General features: G+C 35.6%; 1 protein-coding gene across 1 annotated transcript in view; it reads right to left on the bottom strand.

Moving 5' to 3' along the window:
* Window positions 1-8,737, bottom strand: part of LRCH2 (leucine-rich repeats and calponin homology (CH) domain containing 2) — a gene marked incomplete at its 5' end in the record, with an annotated part of 27,791 nt that extends 19,054 nt beyond the window's left edge. Inside the window, 8 exons of the mRNA XM_009710398.1 lie at window positions 26-123; window positions 442-553; window positions 1,630-1,717; window positions 3,137-3,270; window positions 3,490-3,626; window positions 3,723-3,828; window positions 5,910-6,036; window positions 8,593-8,737. Of these exons, the coding sequence (XP_009708700.1) occupies window positions 26-123; window positions 442-553; window positions 1,630-1,717; window positions 3,137-3,270; window positions 3,490-3,626; window positions 3,723-3,828; window positions 5,910-6,036; window positions 8,593-8,737 (947 nt within the window). The remainder of the gene's footprint in view (window positions 1-25; window positions 124-441; window positions 554-1,629; window positions 1,718-3,136; window positions 3,271-3,489; window positions 3,627-3,722; window positions 3,829-5,909; window positions 6,037-8,592) is intronic.
* Window positions 8,738-19,504: the final 10,767 nt, after the last annotated feature.

Raw genomic sequence — 19,504 nt, 5'->3', positions numbered from 1 at the left:
TTTTTCTTTTGTCAAGCTCTGCTACCTTGACATAAGATGGCAATGGTCCAATCTGTACGTCTCCTTGCTCAGGAACAACTCCCTCTTCTGCATTTGGATCAATGTAATCATACACCTCTTGGTCTAGTGAGGATTGAGGAAGAATGGAAAAGATGGTATTAAACAGTTCTCTCAACTAAATGTTATTCCTTAGAGATATGAGTACTTAAGAAAAATGTCAGATAAAGATAAAACAATGAAATCATGTCTCCTTGAGCTAGAAATAATCTCTTTTTTTTTTTTTCTTGTCTTGACTATTTGTGATTATTACATTGTTGTCCGAAATGATGAAAATACAATGCCAACATGTGATCATATCATTTTCTGCAACTTTCTTTTCTTAGATTACCTCAGCAAAAGCATTTCTGTTACCTAAAATGACAGATGGACAACACATATTACCTTTCTGTGGATCGAGTTTACTTCCCATTACATGATTGTCATTCCTTAATGTCTGTTCCCTTGTTGATTCTGATACCTGGGAGTGAAGACTGATCGTGTCATCATCAGATGGCTGCAAAGACAGTCACATTTACTACAGAAATTACATACCAACTATATTACTATATCATTTGCTAACAACTCACAAATTATAGTGCAACTGACCCTATCGTGAGGGATGGTTCCCAGGACAGAGGAAATAACATCAAGTCAGGTGGAGTTTTTTTGTGGGTGAGGTTTTTTTGGGGGTGGGTGGGAATGGGGTTCAAGAGAATCATAGTTTGGGGAATGATAGACAACTGTTCAGTATGTAATGCTGAAATACAATATTTTATTCAAAGAGGTCCAGTCCAGCCCCGGTCAGTGGACTAAGAAAACTATATTTAGGTACTTCCCTATCTAAAGCCTCCAACTATTTTGACCCTTGTTAGACCACTGAAAGAAAAAAAGAAAAGTCTCAGTTTTACTTCTAATCATTTGGAATTTTCTTAAAATAAACCCAGCTAGTAATACTCCTTGTTCTACAATTTTCCCACTAACAATCACTCCACATTTGTAATAATTCTCTTTCTAAGTTTCAAAAATCTTATGTTCTACACTATTCAGCTTTGACATCATTGTTATTAGTTACAACTCCTTAACCTAGCTTTCTACAATACACAGATATCTTGTAGGGATTTTTGTTCATCACTTTAAACCTAGCAAATCATTCAGAAGTTCATTAAAATTTAAACAACGAGGATTAGTAACATATACAACACTCAAGTTTAGTTCAAATAAACTTTCATTTTAAGTACATTCATTTCATTAATAACAAAAGAAAGTTTCAAATAAATTTTGTCCTTTGTGTAGAAAATAATTATGCACTTCACACATTAGAAGATCCAAACAATTCCTTAGATCAGAATTCAGTTTTAAAATGTATGAAATTTGGACTAGAATGAACCTTAACCAGAAAAGTAAAAGCCATATGTAAATAATTTGTGTCTGATACTGGCATTCTAATGGCTTAAACTCAACTGTAGAGATATTCAAAGAATGTTAAATGCAACTTAGTTAAGTATTTCTCAAATGATACAAAATTCAAAGAAAAAAATCCTCTAAAAAACCCACACAAATTACACAAATTCAACAGTGAAAAATACGCACTTCTGTTGTGGATAATCTTTTATCCCCATTATCACTTCCGATGCCAGAGTCTGGTCCATGATTTTTATTGGGATAAAAGTCCTCCATGCTACATTAAGAAAAACACACAAAAAAACCCACAAAGGAATGAAAGAAACAGTATTTTCTTTTAGAAAAGTGAAACTAAACATCCTTTTAAAAATGTTCTGTATACTCATCTACAGTCACTGATGCAGAATTTTTGCACAATATCCCACGTGCAGAGAAAAAATTCTTCATCTCCTACAGCAGTTGTTCAAGAAAAAAGTATCAAAGCAAAGTTAAAGTGGAAACAATCAATTATGGTACTCTCTATAGCTACACAATTTTAGAATTATTCTACTTCATTCAAAAATACTGCCTTCCGAAAAGAAGTATTCCCCTGAAACAACATAATTCCTTGCATTCTACTAGCAGACATCGTTTTCTGCTAGTAGCAAATATACATCCCCTAATAGACATATTACAATGATTTAACTCTGCCTGAATATCTACGAAACATTTCCTCCAAACTTATGCCTTCCAAAGATACAAAATTGGCAGCACCAGCAGGATGTGTTTTCCAGCTGTGCACCAGAGCTTGGTTTGAATTATAAGATTATCTGGAAAGTGTAATTAAACAAGTTCTCACTACTACAAATAAGACGTACAGTGGTAATACCCATGACTTTGTTCCTCTGCAACAAATTTTAGTTGTAGGCCTTAAGTTCAGTGGAGGCTTTTGGGGAGCAGTTGTGAACTACAGTTTTTAGGAGCATTTAGAAGCTATCTACAGATGCTGTGGACTAATTCCCTATGGCACAGTTGTCTGAGACTAAGACCATGTGCTGAATCTGATGGTTCAGATGGTTCTGTGTAAGCTTTATTCATAACTTTCATCTTTCCTTCAGCCTTGAACACAGAGAGGCACAAGTTGCACGTGACATTTTAAGAAAATAGGCAAAAAGGGTATTGTTCCATATAGTTTCCAATGGCAAGCCAAATAACGACAGAAATTACAAAAGCATTTCCACCATTTAATTACTCAAGAGATACTCAATACAAAAGCCCCCCAAAATATTCTGCACTTTTTGACCTCAATTAATCTAATAAAAAAATCCATGATATTGCACTGATGTTTAGGTAGTTTCCCTTAATACATATGTGGGAGGCAGATTTTCCATCCAACAGACTAACTCTAGATTCAAGACATTTATGGGAACTTCTCATCTACTATTTTGACATATCTGTTTTGGAGCTGAGTTTTCCAATAAATAAATTTAAAACACATCTTTGTTCTGATTTCCAAATCTTTAGTGAGTACAATGAAAATTTTTCATAGGAACTCAGATGGGCCAATTAAGCTTCCACTAACACGACCTCAGAAAACAAATACTATGACCCCTAAGTAAAGAACAAACAAAGTATTGAAATTACACCTATTACCTGCAATAAACATCATTTCACAGCAAATGCTAAAGTACAATGAAATAAAAAATCCACTACTCACCTGTCTGTGAGTGGCTGGGAGGGGATCCGTTTACCTAATGACGGAAGATCCAAAGAATCTGGTTTTTTATCTATTCTGAGGCACGCCTGAATGCTGAGGAACTTAAATATATGTACTTTACCCTTTAAACATATCTGTCGGGAAACAAATGAACAAAAAAAATGTTAATTACATAGCATGTCTTTTGAAAATGCACCCCAGCAAATATTTTCTACACTGAGTTTGCACCTACAACTTCCCACCAGGAGAAATACAGCTCAAAAAACAACAAAAACCTGATTGGTATAACTTGGAACAGCTTCTTTCTTAAGATCCTAATGCATATTTCTGAACTAGAATGCTTTAATACTAACCTGTGCTGGTGGTATCTGCATTGGATTGTTATCCAAAACTATAACTTGTAAGTGACGTAACTTTCTGTAACAAATTGGAATTTCTGTGATTTTATTACAAGAAAAATCCAGCTTCACCAAGGGAAGGTCTCCTAACTCTGCATTGCAGGAAAGAAAACAAAACAAAAGAATCAGGTATCTTCTTAACACTACCTAATATATCTACATCAAAGAAATTAAGATTAGTAGCTTACCATCTGGCAACATATGGAGGTTATTTCTTCTTATGTTTAATTCTCTAAGTGACTGCAATTTTCCTATCTGTTGGGGAAGAACCTGAAGTTCATTGCAGCTAATATCCTAAGAAAGACATAATTAATAAACTGAACATCTTAAATTAAATTAAACAAAGGAAAATTGCTATCAAAACTACTACAAAGCATGCTATAAAAAAAAAAGAAATCCTATCTTTCTTGTTTTTTCCCCAAAGGGAAAAAGTGTCGTAACAGATCTTGCTGTTTCTTCGGTATTTAGTGATTTATGTTTCAGAAATTCAATTCAAAAAGTTAAATCAATGAATGCTGAAAGACTGGTTTTGAGATTAAAACTGTAGCCTAAGAAACTGGAGTTCCTGCTGTAGTTCCCATATCACTTAAAACCCTCTTGTGCTACTGCTGGCAAGTGTTTTGCATCCTGCTCCTTTTATAAAAATTCTTCCTCCTTAAAAAACCTTGAACTAATCCATGCAACCAAAAATCTACAAAAAGCAATAGCAGGCCCACTAACTTTTTGGATACCAGCTCTATAGGGTGACAACACTGCACCAAGCGAACACAGACTACAGCTATTTCTACCACTTATTTAACATTTATTTACATAGTCCAGACCAAGTCAACAATCACACTGATATAAAACTGTTCTAACTTTTTTTATTTCTGATTCAATAAAACTGACTTCAAAGACTAGGTTCCTAGTCCCAGATGAAAAACTGGAAGTTGATTTTAATTGCAAGCTGAGTCAGGAACCAGAAGCCAGGCCTTAACCAGACCAATCTAACCTCCTCCTCCACTACATGCTTCCGGAGCTTCAGCTTAGGCACTGCTCATCTGCTTTTGGCAACCACAATTTCTACACATACTGGATGTCTCGGAAAGTGCAGGCTGCTTGGGATCAACTGCTGTAAATATATCGCAAGTTCTTCTCTGTCCACGTCACCAAATTTAAGATGGGATTCCTCTCCTAAAAGCATCTTTCTAGCACGTGGCTTCATTGTGAACCTTTTGTGGTTTTTTTTAATGTATATATTACTTATGTTCTAAACAGGTATTACACAGGTACTGGAATGAAACTCTCTAGTATGTCCTTAATCTGTGTCATCAAGCACACATTTTGAAAAATAAGACAAAAATACCACAACTGTAATTCTGAAAAATATTCACTTCCTGTAAACAACAACAGTGATCCCACCTTGAAATCCTCTGACATTGAAGTAAGCATAAAGCATTTGTCACCAAGGAGTAGAGGACATTAGAAAAGCTTCACAAACATACAGAATCTTTCAGATTACTTGTAAATTAAAAAAGAATCTTAATTTACAGCTTAGAAATTAGGTCATGTTAAAAGAAATCTCCAGGTTATACGCAGCTACTCTGGAAACAGGATAAGGACTGCTTGCAATGACCAAAGAAATCATACATACTGAAGAAAAAAAAAAACCAAACATAGTCAAAGTGCCAGGTTAGTGAATAACTGTGCGTAGTTCTCCAAAACACATGAGCTTAACATGGAGTAATGATTAGAAAAGCCTGGAATATTAAGAAATACAGAGAAAGTAAAGGATGACAAAGCACAAAACTTCAGTGTGCCATAGGATAAAATCATGTTGCACAGACACCTAAACTGTGAATACTACACATCATTCTATTCACCCCAAACAAAATTAAGGAATAGCAGAAATGGGGGGCGAAGGCGTGGAGAGAAGGGGAACCACGACACAGAACAAGACAACAATGATTGAATGGCAGAACTTGTATAAGAGTACAGAGTAAAGAAATGAACTCTTCAGTTGGAAAGAAGATTCCTGATAACATATAAGAAAAAGAAATAAAATTATTATTATTGTAAAGAAGGTAAACAGAAAAATTCACCATTTTTAACAACATACAAGTAAGGAACTCAAATGAAATAATCTGAAGTGTGATTTTATTTATGAACACCTTAAGCTTTAGTTAACTCCATACCGATTTGTGTTTAACCCCATTTTTCAAACTCTACAACATATTACACCTGTAATTTCAGCTCAAACACTAAGAAAAAGCAGTAACTGCATTTAAACTTTGTAGTTCTGTATTTAAAAAGTAATAATTTATATTTTTATTATACTGTAAATAAATTATTATAGTTTAAGGTTACTTAGTACAATGCTTCACAATTGTACTTACCAACTCCATTAGATCTCTCAACTTTCCAATTTCTTCTGGAATGGAGACCAGCTTATTATTACTGACAACCAGAACTTTAAGTGGAAGATCAAACAGGTATTTTGGCAACGTTGATAAAAGATTTCGACTTGAAAGAAAGAAAAATGAACAAGCAAGGCTAGATCATAATCTTCTTTTAAAGCCTGATTGGGAGTCTGAGATACACATTGTACAACTTATCTCCTATTCCGCAAGATATTCTCCACCTAGCACAATTCCATCTACAGTTAAGCTACAATCTCTGTCATTAATTCCTTACCAAAGTCCTCTCAGATATGTGAATTTTAGGTCCCCATCTTGCTTGATGAAACAAGCATGTACTATAACTGAATCTAGCACTAAAATGTAGAGAGAAATCTGTTAAGAGAAACAATATTTGTAATGTTTGCTTTTATCCTGCTTTCCGATACCTTCAGAAGGACCACCTGATCTGACAGTCTACCAAAATAAAGTTCATGTTCTCAGCAAACCAGAACTTTATAGGCGGCCATTGCTTCTCAAGTCATGTGGTCATGTCATCCTGAGCCATCACAAAAAGCCCTTAACATCTATTACTGTGCTGAGCAATAGATTTGAAAGTAAGTTTTAATTACAATTTATTTCTTTTGTGTACATCATTTTCAAACTGCATGCAGGTATGTCTGCTTTCTACACAAGAGATATACTGTTACCGACAATTTGATTTAAATCCATATTGGAAAAGCTACCAACTGCAGATTGCCACTGCCAGAAACACACGGAATTTTTCTAAAAAGGTACTTGTACATTTAAAAAAGCCATTGGAAAACCAGCCTGTTCAGATGTGGCATGAAAACAATTCCTTTCATATCTAAAAGTAAAAAAAATTTCAGTAATTGCTGTTGCTTTAAGTAGAACTGTATAGAGGTCAGTTCTATTTAAAAAAAAAAAAGGCAAAACAAAAAGCTTAAATGTTGACATTTGAGTTCACACTGTATTAAGAAAAACCCAGAAGTTTCACTGTTTAATTGATGTGTATCAGAGTCCTGGTTTCGTATTCAAAAAACTCCAAAGCTTTTTACATTATTTTTCTCCATGACTACAGTTTGTAGGGCTGCAAAAGCAACAAAAATAAATTTATGTCCTTGTAACATTTCAGCTTCAAAGAAGTACTGCTATGTTAACACAATAAAATGAAAGTAAACATCTATAAGTATCTTTATAGAAGTAATGTATTTATTCTATTAATTCTAAGTGAACAATACAAATAAGTTTTGAACGTAGTTATGCAGTAATTCTGTTTATGTTGTATTTCAGGTAGATACGACAGGCGTTTTTGGTTGGAGAACATAAGAAGCAAAAATATAATGTGCAAGTAAACTTTTTTAATTGATTTGTTTTTTGCATCACTTAAATTTCTTGGGTTTTGTTTTAAAAAAAGAGAAGCCTACTTTACTATGAATTGCACAACACATTTCTTCAGTCATCTGAATCCAAATTTAGAATTTGAGATCATGTGGTTTTCTTCTGTAACAAAATATTGATACTAGTAAGCCAGTATTTTAGCCTGTTCTTCAACTACTATAGTCCACATGTTCACGCACTGCGAAAATAGTTCTCAGACATTAGCACAAAAATGAAGACAAAGCACAGTAAGGCAAACGATCATTAGAAGAGAAAAAACATGCAATGCCCAGTAAGAACTACACGCTATTATTTCTGTGTAAAAAATTCTATTGAGCACCTCAATTGCTATCAGAAGATAAATGGACTGTTGCTGCTCTGTGAAGAAAGTTAGGTCAAACTTCTTTCAGAAAACACTGCAGTTATAGCATTAATCCTCCGTAGAATTGCCACAGAACAGATTACTCTTAAATTATCAGTATAAGTACTGATATTTCCAGATTTTGAGACAAAGGGGATTTTTCTTTGGTTGAGTTTTTTGGGGGGTTGGGTTTTTTTGTTGGTGGTGTTTTTTTGTGGGTTTTTTTGGTTGGTTTGGGTTTTTTTTATTTGGTTGTTTTTTTCTTCTGCTTTTTTCTTTTCCAAGGACCAATTCACAAAGTTTTTTCAAAATAAATTCTGGAACCAAATCTCACATGTTAAATAGCTCTTAGCTGAGAAGAATGTTTTGGACTTGATGCAGTCAATGTAAGAAACAAGGAATATTGTGGAAAACAGGGTCTTAGCTTGTTTTGGGAGGGTTCTTCTAGATTCCCTCTACTTCCAGAGCCCACACTCATCTTCTGTTCTTCCGAGAAGATCCAACCATACGTTTTCCAAGTTTAAGAACAATAATACAGCAATGGATGTAAATAATGTACAAAATGAGTAGGGCCTTCTGGTCAGAGTAATCTACCCTCTTGAGAGCTGCAAATTTTTACAAGTGTAGTTTCTAAACATTGTCTGTCTGCATAACATTAAAAACAAAGAAAACTTTGTAAATTCTTAACCTCAGCTACCATAGTTTACTGACTGAAACTTCATAATGCAGTCAATTCCTTCCCATAAAGGAAGCAACAACTGCTGGCCCTAAAACACCAAGGATAAGGCAAGCAAACAGAGTAATTTTATCTGTCCAGGCAAAAATGAGGGCACAAGGTCACTCAATGACCTGATGAAGTAGAATGCCACCTCTCCAATGAGATAATTTACATAAAGACCAGAAATAACAAGCATTACTCACCTAATGTTAAGGTAGGTAAGCATTTGCAGGTTTTTAATAGATTCTGGAATGGATTTGATGCAGTTGTGATACAAATTTAAAGTTTCCAGTGGTGCAAACAGCCAGACATCAGGAGGAACTTCAGTAAATCTGTTCCTTGAAAGATCTAAACGCCAAAAAAAAAAAGTCCTTTTGAGTCAAAAATTTCCCCGCAGTAAGAGGAGATAAAAGTACCCACTGTTATTCTTGTCATGCTCCTAAAAATTAAGGTGTTGCAAAAAGTGTAAAATAATTCAGTTTTACCAGATGCTACTGCATATAATGAATACACAAAAAAGACTTAAAATACTAAAAGATTATTGTTTGATATGCAATTATAACAGAAAATAGAAAAACTCCAGGAATTAAAAAATGTAGTATCCACTACATAATTAAGAATATTCAAAATGCAACTGAATATCAATTATAATTGTCCCTCCTCTATCAGTCTTTGTTCTCTGCAACTGTTGGCTTTTCCTTTAATTCTAGGCACAACAGTAAGTCAGGGTACAAACCCAGTAAACCTTACTTTCCTGTTTGACAGCTACATTAGAATCTAATCTCATTGTACAAAATACCTGCAATGCTAAAGTCAAGTTTGTTAGAAAACCTTAAATGTTTATTTTGCTTAAGAACTACAATTCTTACCAAAAAAATCCTTTATTGCAAGTACAGTAACTGAGACATTCTCCAGTTATGCATTTATAACTTAGCTAAAAAGAGAATAAAGTTGCAAAAACCAATGCCAAATACATTTAACTATAAAAATAAGGATGCAGTTTAGCCTAGCTTAAGAGCAGCAAGAGGAGATATCTTTGACAATGGACACATAATACTTGAACTAGAGTTATTTTCACAATGCATGACTGCATTATGGGAATCTGCACCCAGAAGATATGAAAAACCAGCACAGTACAAAAACACATACCATCTCTGACTATATGAAATCTTTAAAAAGACCAGAAAATTCAAGTACTATGTGACCCAAGAATCCTGGAAATTACCAGTTAACTACCAAAACCTGTGTCATAAAAAGTCCATGAAACTATCTTGGAAGAACCAGATATTTACTTGAGAATGACTGTGTAATTTTTTGACAGTAACTCTGGTTTCCAACCCAAGATATTTCAAAAGGATGTGGTTTCTCAGAAACGCTGAACAAACTCTTTTAACAAAGCAGCAACACAGATCCCTTGCTATTTCAGTCTCCAGTTCTCAGTTTTTAACACTTGCATGAAATAACTGTGTTTCTGCTTAGCTCCTATCACATTATCATTGGAATAAACATATAGAGTGTTCTGCACTATACTGAAAAAACAGACTAGAAAGTGGTTGGAAAAGTGGCTCAAAGTCACCCTCCGGCTCAAAGAAGAAAGCTCAACAGCCTGAAGTATAACTGACAAACCAGCTAAGAGCGGCATTTCTTGGGGCCAACACTGGAATCAGGATCATTTAGTATCTTCATCAACAACCTGGAAAACAGGATAGAATGTGCCCTCAGGAAGCGCACGGACAACATCAAGCTGGAGGGAGTGAAGAGGCAACTCACATACTGGAGGTATGGGATGACAGCCAGAGTGACCTCGACTGTCAGATGCTCCATCCAGTTTAATAAAGGTAAATACAAAGACTTGCACCTGTGACAGAACTCCTCACACTAGTGTGGGCTGGAGGACAAAAGGGTAGAAGCTAGCTTTGCAGAGAAGAACACACAATGCTGGTACACAACTGGCTGAATGCAAGTCATCAGTGTGCCTGGCAGTGGGGAAGGCCATCCACAGTGTGCTGCAGACACGCATCAAATAAAATTGACTGGTACAACAAAGTATCACCTTCCAGTGACATTATTTTTGGAAGTAGCCTCAACTTTGCTTCCTGAAGTCTAGAATATGTGAAATTTTTAAGTTAACTGGCTGTCACTCCATTGTTCCATTATTTCTAAGAAACATTCTCAAGCTAAAGTATCACAAAGCTCTCCTTAGGGCATCCACTACTGTCACTGAATTCTGCAAATTCTAGCTGCAAGGAGTAGAAAGAGAAAGATCTAGGTTGCAGGACTGAATGAAAAATGGAATAAAGTTAATAAAAACTAAACATCCCAACTAAAATTAAAAAGCTTATTAAAATTTTAGCAAAGCTTGAGAAAGTTTTCATAATAATGAGGTTTATTTTCTGTTTTCCACCACATCAATTTTCAAAACATTATAGAAAAATGGCAGCTTTCACATGAAAGGATTTTCTGCAAAACCATTTTGAGGTTAAACAAAGGCTCTGTTATCCTAATATTCAGCAGAGTAGATGCACAGAAAAGATCAGAAAATATGCACACAGTTTTATTGCTGGCAGAGTTCTACAGCGTCCATCAGATGATGAACAGTCAGTCTTTGATACAATCTCATTCTGAAAAAATCAGCTCTAAGACTCTTCCTGGTTTTGTTTTATCAGTAGCTGGAAAGATAACCGAAGGCTAGTACAAAGACCCAGCCCACAAAATAGAAATCACAAAATCCCACCCTACTGCCACTGCTCCAATCTGAACTGGAATATTCAAGAGCACCATGAAAATTCTGCTGCTGTATGTGCATCCAGCCATACCCCAACCACGTCTTGGAAAGACACAGGTTAAAAAACAGCTTTGCCATTTCTTCTGCAGAAATAAAACCCAGAGGTGGGCCAGACAATAACTATAGTGTGCACCAACTCTCTGCTCTGGACAAGGAGTGGACCAGGACTGTAGTACTCAACAGGCAATACAAAACCAGCTGTGGTTTCTAACCTGGCCTGACAAAAATCACATAAGCACAGCCTGGGTGATGTCCCTTAGTGTACACTTGTACAAAACCCATACAATTTCACATTAGAAGAAAATATACAAATATGTGAAATTGGTATATATTACTGTTGAAAACACTTCCCTGAAAACAATGCCTTCAGACACTGTGGGGCACTTTTCCATTATGAAACACAAAGTGATAGCCTTTATCTGTCAATAATAACATAAAAAAGGTAAATAAATAGTTGGAAGATAGTATGACTTCTCTTCCAAGAAATTTTTCATTTATTCATTGCAAAACAGTATTAGAATAGCCCCAGGGGTTCAGATCTTTCTAAAGAGAAAAAGATTCAAGTGTATAGTTTTCCACAACATTCATATATCAAATGTACCCAACAGCTTTTTTCAAAAAAAAGCAATGCTATTCTTTATCCAAACTGAAAAATGACTTCTACTACAGAAGTGTTCACACAACGAGCAAGAAATTTGTAAGATGAGTTCATCTATTATGCTAAATAAAATGTAGCTGTGAAGCTTATGCAACGCAGGTACCTTTTGAAGATTAACAACCCAATGTATGGCTGAAAAAATATTGTAAGAAAAAGAAAGGAAACTTCTGGAGTAGAGTGGTCCTCTATAAACAAGATAGACTTCATCTCAATCAAAATGGAAGCATGTTTCTGGCACTTAAAATGTGAATGGTTTTGTAGCGGTTAATAGACTGAAGCAGCAAGGAAAGCCACTAAATGCAGAACCACAGACAATTTAAGATGACAACTCCTCTAGGAGAGAGATTATAGGAATTCTTTGCTTAACCAGTTTAGACTGGAAAACTCTAAACTGGGGGTATTACGTGAAGACTAACTAGAAGACACTATCCACGACTCCTCATGGATCACAGGGTATTTCAACTCACTACCTCTACAGAAACAACAAGGGAGAAGTACACCATTACTAAGGTTAAATTTAAAAGGGGAACTACAAAAATATCAAGAAGTTGATTGAGGCTTAGCTCGTTTTTAACAGAAAGAGTAAAGTCCTTACTGACTGTAAGACAATGATTAAAAGACAATATACTGAAAGTTCAAAAGGAAAGAATTTTAGTAAATCAGCCAGAGTTTGAAGAGGGAGCTATTAGGAGTAAGAATGTATCTTGTATAAATTTAAGCCATGATCAAAAGGAAAAACAAAAAGCTCAAGCTGTCAGGTTAGAGCAGTCTGCAGTAAGGTAGTCAAATAGCACTAACATCATGTTTGCCTTGTTTTTGCACTTTTTCCTAAGCATTCATTACTGCTTACTATCAGAGGCATGCTGCTAGAATGGACTGGCCTTTTATTTGATCCAGTACAATCATTTTTATACTCAGATTTTGCATACACTACATGTTGAACTTGAAATACAAGGCTTAGTTGGGAAATTTACACTTAAACCTCATCTTGATGTTGTAACATTTTTCATAAAAATATGCTGATCCATGATATTGGTGTTGGGTTTTTGTTTGCCCAAAGTGGTCCAAAATTTTACTTAGAAACTAGATTGAAAAGAAAGCAACACTCCCCTCTCAACCCAGATCTGCCCTCCTAACTCATAATATGTACAGATTTTCCTAGCCAGTATTTCTAGTAATGCTTTAGCCAAGCCTAAGCCAAAAAATATCGAAGCACAACAGCAACTATATTAATTAGTCCTACAGAAGTCAGTGAATGTATAAAATTGTAAGTGTTCAGACCTGATTCTAAAGATACACTTTTAGCCGATCTAAACACAAACCTGAGATCAACACTCAGAACATAGATAAAAATTTATTAGTCTGTCAGATGCAAGATGATTCTGGAGAAGAAAAAAAAAAAGAAGTCTCAAACACTGCAGAAACACCTGCGTATGGTAATTCCAAGAGGCAGAAGTTTTCCATGTCCACAAAACACTCAGTCACCTTATAATTCAAATCCCATAACAGTTAAAAGTTATATTGAACAACAACAGCATTAAAAAAAAAAACACCTCAGTTTAATTATTTCACACAGCAATTATTAATTCATTTGACAAGCCAATGCTACTGAAGGAAAACAGGCATGCAGGCAAATGTTTTTACTTAGTGTAATGCTCCAAAACCACCTTATGACCACATGTCCTATCAACTACTCTTCTGTTACACAAATACCCCGTCTTTCTTTTCCTCCCATCTCAAACCGAAAGCCAAGTCTCTCTCCTTGAGGAGGGTCCTACAAAGAAGAAATTTTCAGATTTGTGTTTTATCTGATGGGGTTCCAAGAGCGATATCAACAACGCAGACAAGACTAAGGCTTTACTAACCTGTCACCTTCACTCACAACTAAGGACATTCTTTAGCTTCACAATCAACCATGGTAAATGATAGGCATTATCTGTACCACAGTATAGAAGGAACAGGAGATAGAATATAAAATTTAAGAAATTATGTTGCACAAAGATATTCCAGATGCTGAAATGTCAAAATAATTGAAAGGAATTAGCCAGTAAATGTGTGTATTTGGAAGGAAAGTTAAATCCAAGCTGCCAAGCATTTAAGATTAACCATAAAGCAAAAATGCATGCATGGAATAGTGATATTTGTCTCAAAAAACCCAACCAAACAAAAAACCCCTAAGTCAGACCATAAAAGTCTAATACTTGAAGATCCTATGAGCACGAGTTGCCCACCTTCTACCAGGAATGAAGATTCCAGTATAGCATAGAAAGAAAAGTATGAAGCCAAAGCTAAGAATAGGTCAGCTTGCCACAGCAGTCCAACACTTCATCTATACCTACCACGGACTCCTGGCATGCCGGGGTCAACTACCAGAGCCCTGCAATGTTATTATATAGCTTTAACACATGCAGTAGACGGAATCTCTCATCTACTGCTGATTAACAACAACCCAGGCTGCAGAACTCGAGTCATAGAAACTCAAAGCTAAGTAGAAAAAGACCCTTCAAATTTCTCACTTGGAGTGTTGCTGTTGTTCATGACCGTGGCTCAACAAGTAATTCCTCAACAGCTGCATAAATTCATTAGCTCCTATCCTATTTTATGTTATACTAGCACAGTTTGCATGGCCATACTATGAAAAAGTGCCAGTTTAGTCCTCAGGATTCAGTTCCAAGTCTGTACATCTCCCATTCAGGTATGTTTGTAATGCCACAAAAAAAATGTATTTTCGCATTATCACTAGTTTTGAATCTTCTTTACAAGGAATAATTAAACTCAGATGCTCAGAAGTTCTATTAAAAAGAAGCATTGATGAGCTAACACTAAACTTGATTTATTCACATCTGAAAACGTCAGATTTTTTAACAGCTTACATGTGTTTGAACAAAACCATTTAGAAAATAAACCCATTTGTATTACATTTTCCTCCTTCCTTGTTTTAGCAATCCTGCTTAGAGAAGTAAAAAGGTAACAAAACCCATGGAAATAGTATGTAGTATATAGTAGTTGTTTATTAGCAAATCGAAGCTGCCCGTTTCTGTCGTGGTATTTCAGTAGTGAATACCTATATAAGCTAAGAATATGATGGGTCTTTAGCGTAATCACTAAGAATACCCTTGTTTTCTACATTGTTTTAATCTTCCTAAGAGTCATGTAAGTACTATATACATGACACGATCATTCTAAAACTGGGGAAAATGGATTCATGAGTCAGCGGGTATTCAAAGGTACTATTTTAATTTTTTGATCTTAAGCTGAAGTCTGTAAGTCCAATATCAAAGTGACAAATGATGTATGTAAAAAAAAAAAAGAAAAAAGAAAAATTAAGTAAACAGTATGCTTCAAAGTCTACTAAAGCTTGAGGTTCCTTGCCCAGTTTGTGGAGAAACTAAAAGGAAATAAAAGATCCGGTTTTCACTACTAAGCACAGAAATAGCACTTAACAGTAACAAATTAATTTCACTGTTTATGTAACAATGCTTTCTTCAGTCAGAAAAATTAAATTAACTTAGGCTTCTAGGAGAACCCAGAAAACACATTTTACAAACAGAATGAAATATCACCGGAGATGCTCAAAACTCAACTGGACAAGGCTCCAACCAACCTGCTTTAACTGGACTTGTTCTGAGCAGGAGACTGTCCTAGATGACCTACGAAGATCTCTTTCAACCTATGTAATTACAGGATATAAAATTGTAATTTGTTTGCATTACAGCAGTGTAATCACCTTAGCACTGTTTGAGTATTTCAAATATCTGTTCCTTATGATGGTAAAGAGGAAGACAAACGATGCATCAAAAAGTCATGTGCCTAAATAGGTATCTGCTTCCTATAAAGGGTCTTAACTCTGTCAGCCATGAATTTTGACAGCAGCATTAATGAAACACAAGTCTTCATTTGGAGCTTTCAAATACAGAGATATGGAAGAACAGAAAAATGAAAATACACAAAAATCCCCCCAAAACAACAGTTATATTCACCTAAACCCCCCCCCCTCAATGTGTATTCTGTGTCCAGTTTGCCAAAAAGAAAGTGAACACGCTACAGTATGTTTTAAGCACCCTGCTCCTATGCTGTTATCTGGTACAGGGGAAAACAAACCAATCAACTAACCCACCCACCAAGCCTAAGCCAGGAACAGAAAGCTAGATTTGGTGGGAAGAAAGGCTATCCAAGAGGTTTTTTTCTCATAGATTCTGATCACAAGTCCTTTCATAAGCCACCTAGCTCTTTCCATTACAACTGAAACAGAACCAGGTTTCTGAAACTATTTATTCATCCCAATTTTCAGGAACCTCAGGAGTAAGGAACTCTTAAGCTTGCGAAGTTTATACCAAAAGGATTTCCTCTAGCATCTCTAGCACTCCCCTCAAACTCTACACAACCTACTTGCAGGTTCAGAATTCAAATCTTAATGTTAACACATGACTAGAGTTGTCAAAACATAAAAATGTTTTAAAATTTTTCCTTTGAAAAAGGAAAAAAGAAGCCGGGTTAATTAAATAATATCAGAATTCTTTGCAACCTATTTACTTAGGTTGCAAAATTAAGCATTGGACAATTAAAATATGTCCAAATGTACAATGATTGTGCATACTGATACAAACAGCAATCACTTCAGCTGCAAACAGAAAAAAATTCAGAAATTACTGGCAAAGAATGTTCAAGAATTACAGCAAAATAATTTTTGCATGTAACAATGTATTTTACATACAAATACACATTTGTTCTCCAACATTAAGAGCTATAGTGAAGGACCACACAGAACAAACTGAGCATCCATCAGCTCTTATGCACAACAAGTAAACTCTGATACACCTGCCAGACACCTATAGCTCTCAGGAAACTAAATTGACCACTGCCACTCTTCTTGTCACAAGGGAAGTTAAATACATTTTAAGTCTATTGTTAAAAGTTTATGTAGTAATATTTACATTTCTTTTAATCTGTTGTGTGTACTCTTAAGTAAAATAGAAGCACAGTCTGTCTTCATCAAATCTTTGTGGTTGCTATGTATTTTAATTGACATATCAAAATGACACAGAACAGACAAAAACCACATCTGGAGTACTGCGTCCAGTTCTGGGCTCCCCAGTTCAAGAAAGACAAGGAACCACTGGAGAAAGCCCAACAGAGGACAATGAAGATGATGAGGGGACTGGAGCATCTTCCTTATGAGGAAAGGCTGAGGGAACTGGGTCTGTTCAGCCTGGAGAAGACTGAGAGGGGATCTCATCAACGCTTATAAATACCTTACGGACGAGTGTCAAGGGGATGGAGACACACTCTTTTCAGCGGTGTCCAGTGACAGATTAAGGGGCAACGAGCACAAACTGAAACCCAGGAAGTTCCATCTGAATATGAGGAAGAACTTCTGTACTTTGAGGTGACAGAGCACCAGAACAGACTGCCCAGAGAGGCTGTGGAGTCTCCTCTGGCGACATTCAAAACTTGCCTGGACGCGATCCTGTGCAACTTGCTGTAGGCGACCCTGCTTTGGACTACATGATCTCCAACTCTAACCATTCTGTGATTCTGTGAAAACTCAGAACTGATTCATAAGCCCCATAAGCATTTATCACGGAATCACAAACAGTAGGATTCATGCTCTGCAGCACAGTCTTCCCACAAGTGTCTTCCCACAGAAGACACAGATACAACTTGTTATGAAGTTACGCCTGAGCATTTAACACTGATGTTGTTTTACTTTCAAAAAATATTAGGTACTTGGAGAAAACAAGATTTCATATATAAGTATTTAATGCCATCTAAAAGGTCATCCTCCAAACATTTTTTTTTTAATACAACACTGTCATCCGAAATTTAATTCCCAATCACCTGGAATATTAACTGTAAAACCTGTATCTAGAAAATCTCCCTCAAACCAATGAAACTTTCAGAAGAGTGTAAGTCTTTTTAACCTGAGCATGGAGTCAATGTGCAGAAAGAGCAAATCACTTAAAGTTTCTACAGAAGCAAAGATCATTCTAATAAATAAGCTTTTTAGTGTCTCTGCTTAGAAGGATTTACTTTAGAAACTGTATGGTTAGAAATAACCTTAAATTATGTTATCAGAACTTCATCTTCACTTCACAATTAGTATTACAGTAGTTTACAATTTAAAAAAACACAAAGAAAAAGTCTTACACACATTTTGCATTTTCAGCAATGTTACATGTGCAGCTAGTTCTACTTCCCTGTTTCCAGTGTTGCTTCCTATTTATCTTAGGCACAATTTTGTGAAGATTTCACTTTCACACACTTCTATAGCTTTAATGTATTGTATTTAATTAGTAACTCAGAAATGAATATGCTGACATTTCAAAACTGAGATTCATCCAGTCACATTAATAAATTCTTAATTTCTTTGAAAATGGCAACTCAAGTCAAAGGCACAAAACAGTGCGAGGAACAGAGAATAGAAAGTTATTTCATTGCATACCCATATCCTGATACTGCATGCAGTTCCTGGCTTATATCAAAAAAGATAAAGTACAACATATACAAAGAGTATATGCACACGCATCACAATTTTTCAGTATAAGAGGAGATTATACAGAATAGGTTTCATCAGCCTGGAATACACAACTGAAGACACAAGGCATTTTCATTATTTTCAGTTAAAAATACGTGGCTGCAAAGGAAGTTATAAAGTAACAGGTTGAAAAGATTATTATTAGCTTTTAATAGAGAATCCCAGGCTAGATACACCTTCTGTATCAATACAGTTATGTCCAATTTATATATTAGAAAAATATTTTTCTAATATATAGTATATGTATATTACATATATTATATTATATCAGTTTTTCCCATTTATATAGTATGTAATCCTACATATAACCACGATCCGAGAGACTGTACATAAACAAGGACCGCTACTTCTTGCAAAGCACCTACTACGCCAGGGAATATACTGGGAGACAGCAGCAAAGCTAAAAAGAACACAAGTGATGTGACAGTAATTTGACGGCAAGGTAAACAACACTGAGCAGTGTCTGAAACTGAAAGGAGAGTGAGCACTGATACAGAGTTGCAGCTTTTATGCAGCCACAAAATTGGAAGAGGCATGGAGGACAAACTCAGGACTTCTCAACAAGTTCAGAAAAAGTATGAAGGAGATGTTTCCTTGCCACCAATGTGACCACTGTTTTATAGTTAGAGAGATGAAAAAACCTTCCAGGAAAATTAATTACTTTGGCCAGTTTAACAGCTTCCCATGCGTGTTCAATCATTTATTCAGTCTTCTAACAGATGCGATGTCTTAAATGCTACCAAAGTGAAACACAGGGTACTGGACTGTGGTAATGTGAGTCACCGTGTTTCTCGCAGCAATACACCATCAATTATTTTAGCACAAGGCTACTCCATATTAGAAAGAAGCTAAACATCTTTTCACGTTACTTCTCAGTTTCATACTCCTCTGCTTGTGTTTCTTCTTCGAGTTGTTTAAAAGAAAAAAAAAAAACACACTCCCAAGACTATAGGTGGCTACAAGCAGCTTTTACTTTTTTTTAACTAGGTGCCTGACAGAGAATAGAATAGCTTCTACTTTGTGAAAGAGATATTACAAAGTGGTGTTTGGGTTCTAAATCCAAACAACTGAACAACCAGGAAATACCTGCTTTATGGTTATTCATGTCACTAATTTTAGTTACATACTCAGTCTGTG

The sequence above is a fragment of the Cariama cristata genome, unplaced genomic scaffold (assembly GCF_000690535.1).
Source record: "Cariama cristata isolate BGI_N322 unplaced genomic scaffold, ASM69053v1 scaffold19381, whole genome shotgun sequence".
Taxonomy (NCBI): Eukaryota; Metazoa; Chordata; class Aves; order Cariamiformes; family Cariamidae; genus Cariama; species Cariama cristata.
This window is presented reverse-complemented; position numbering and strand designations above follow the sequence as displayed.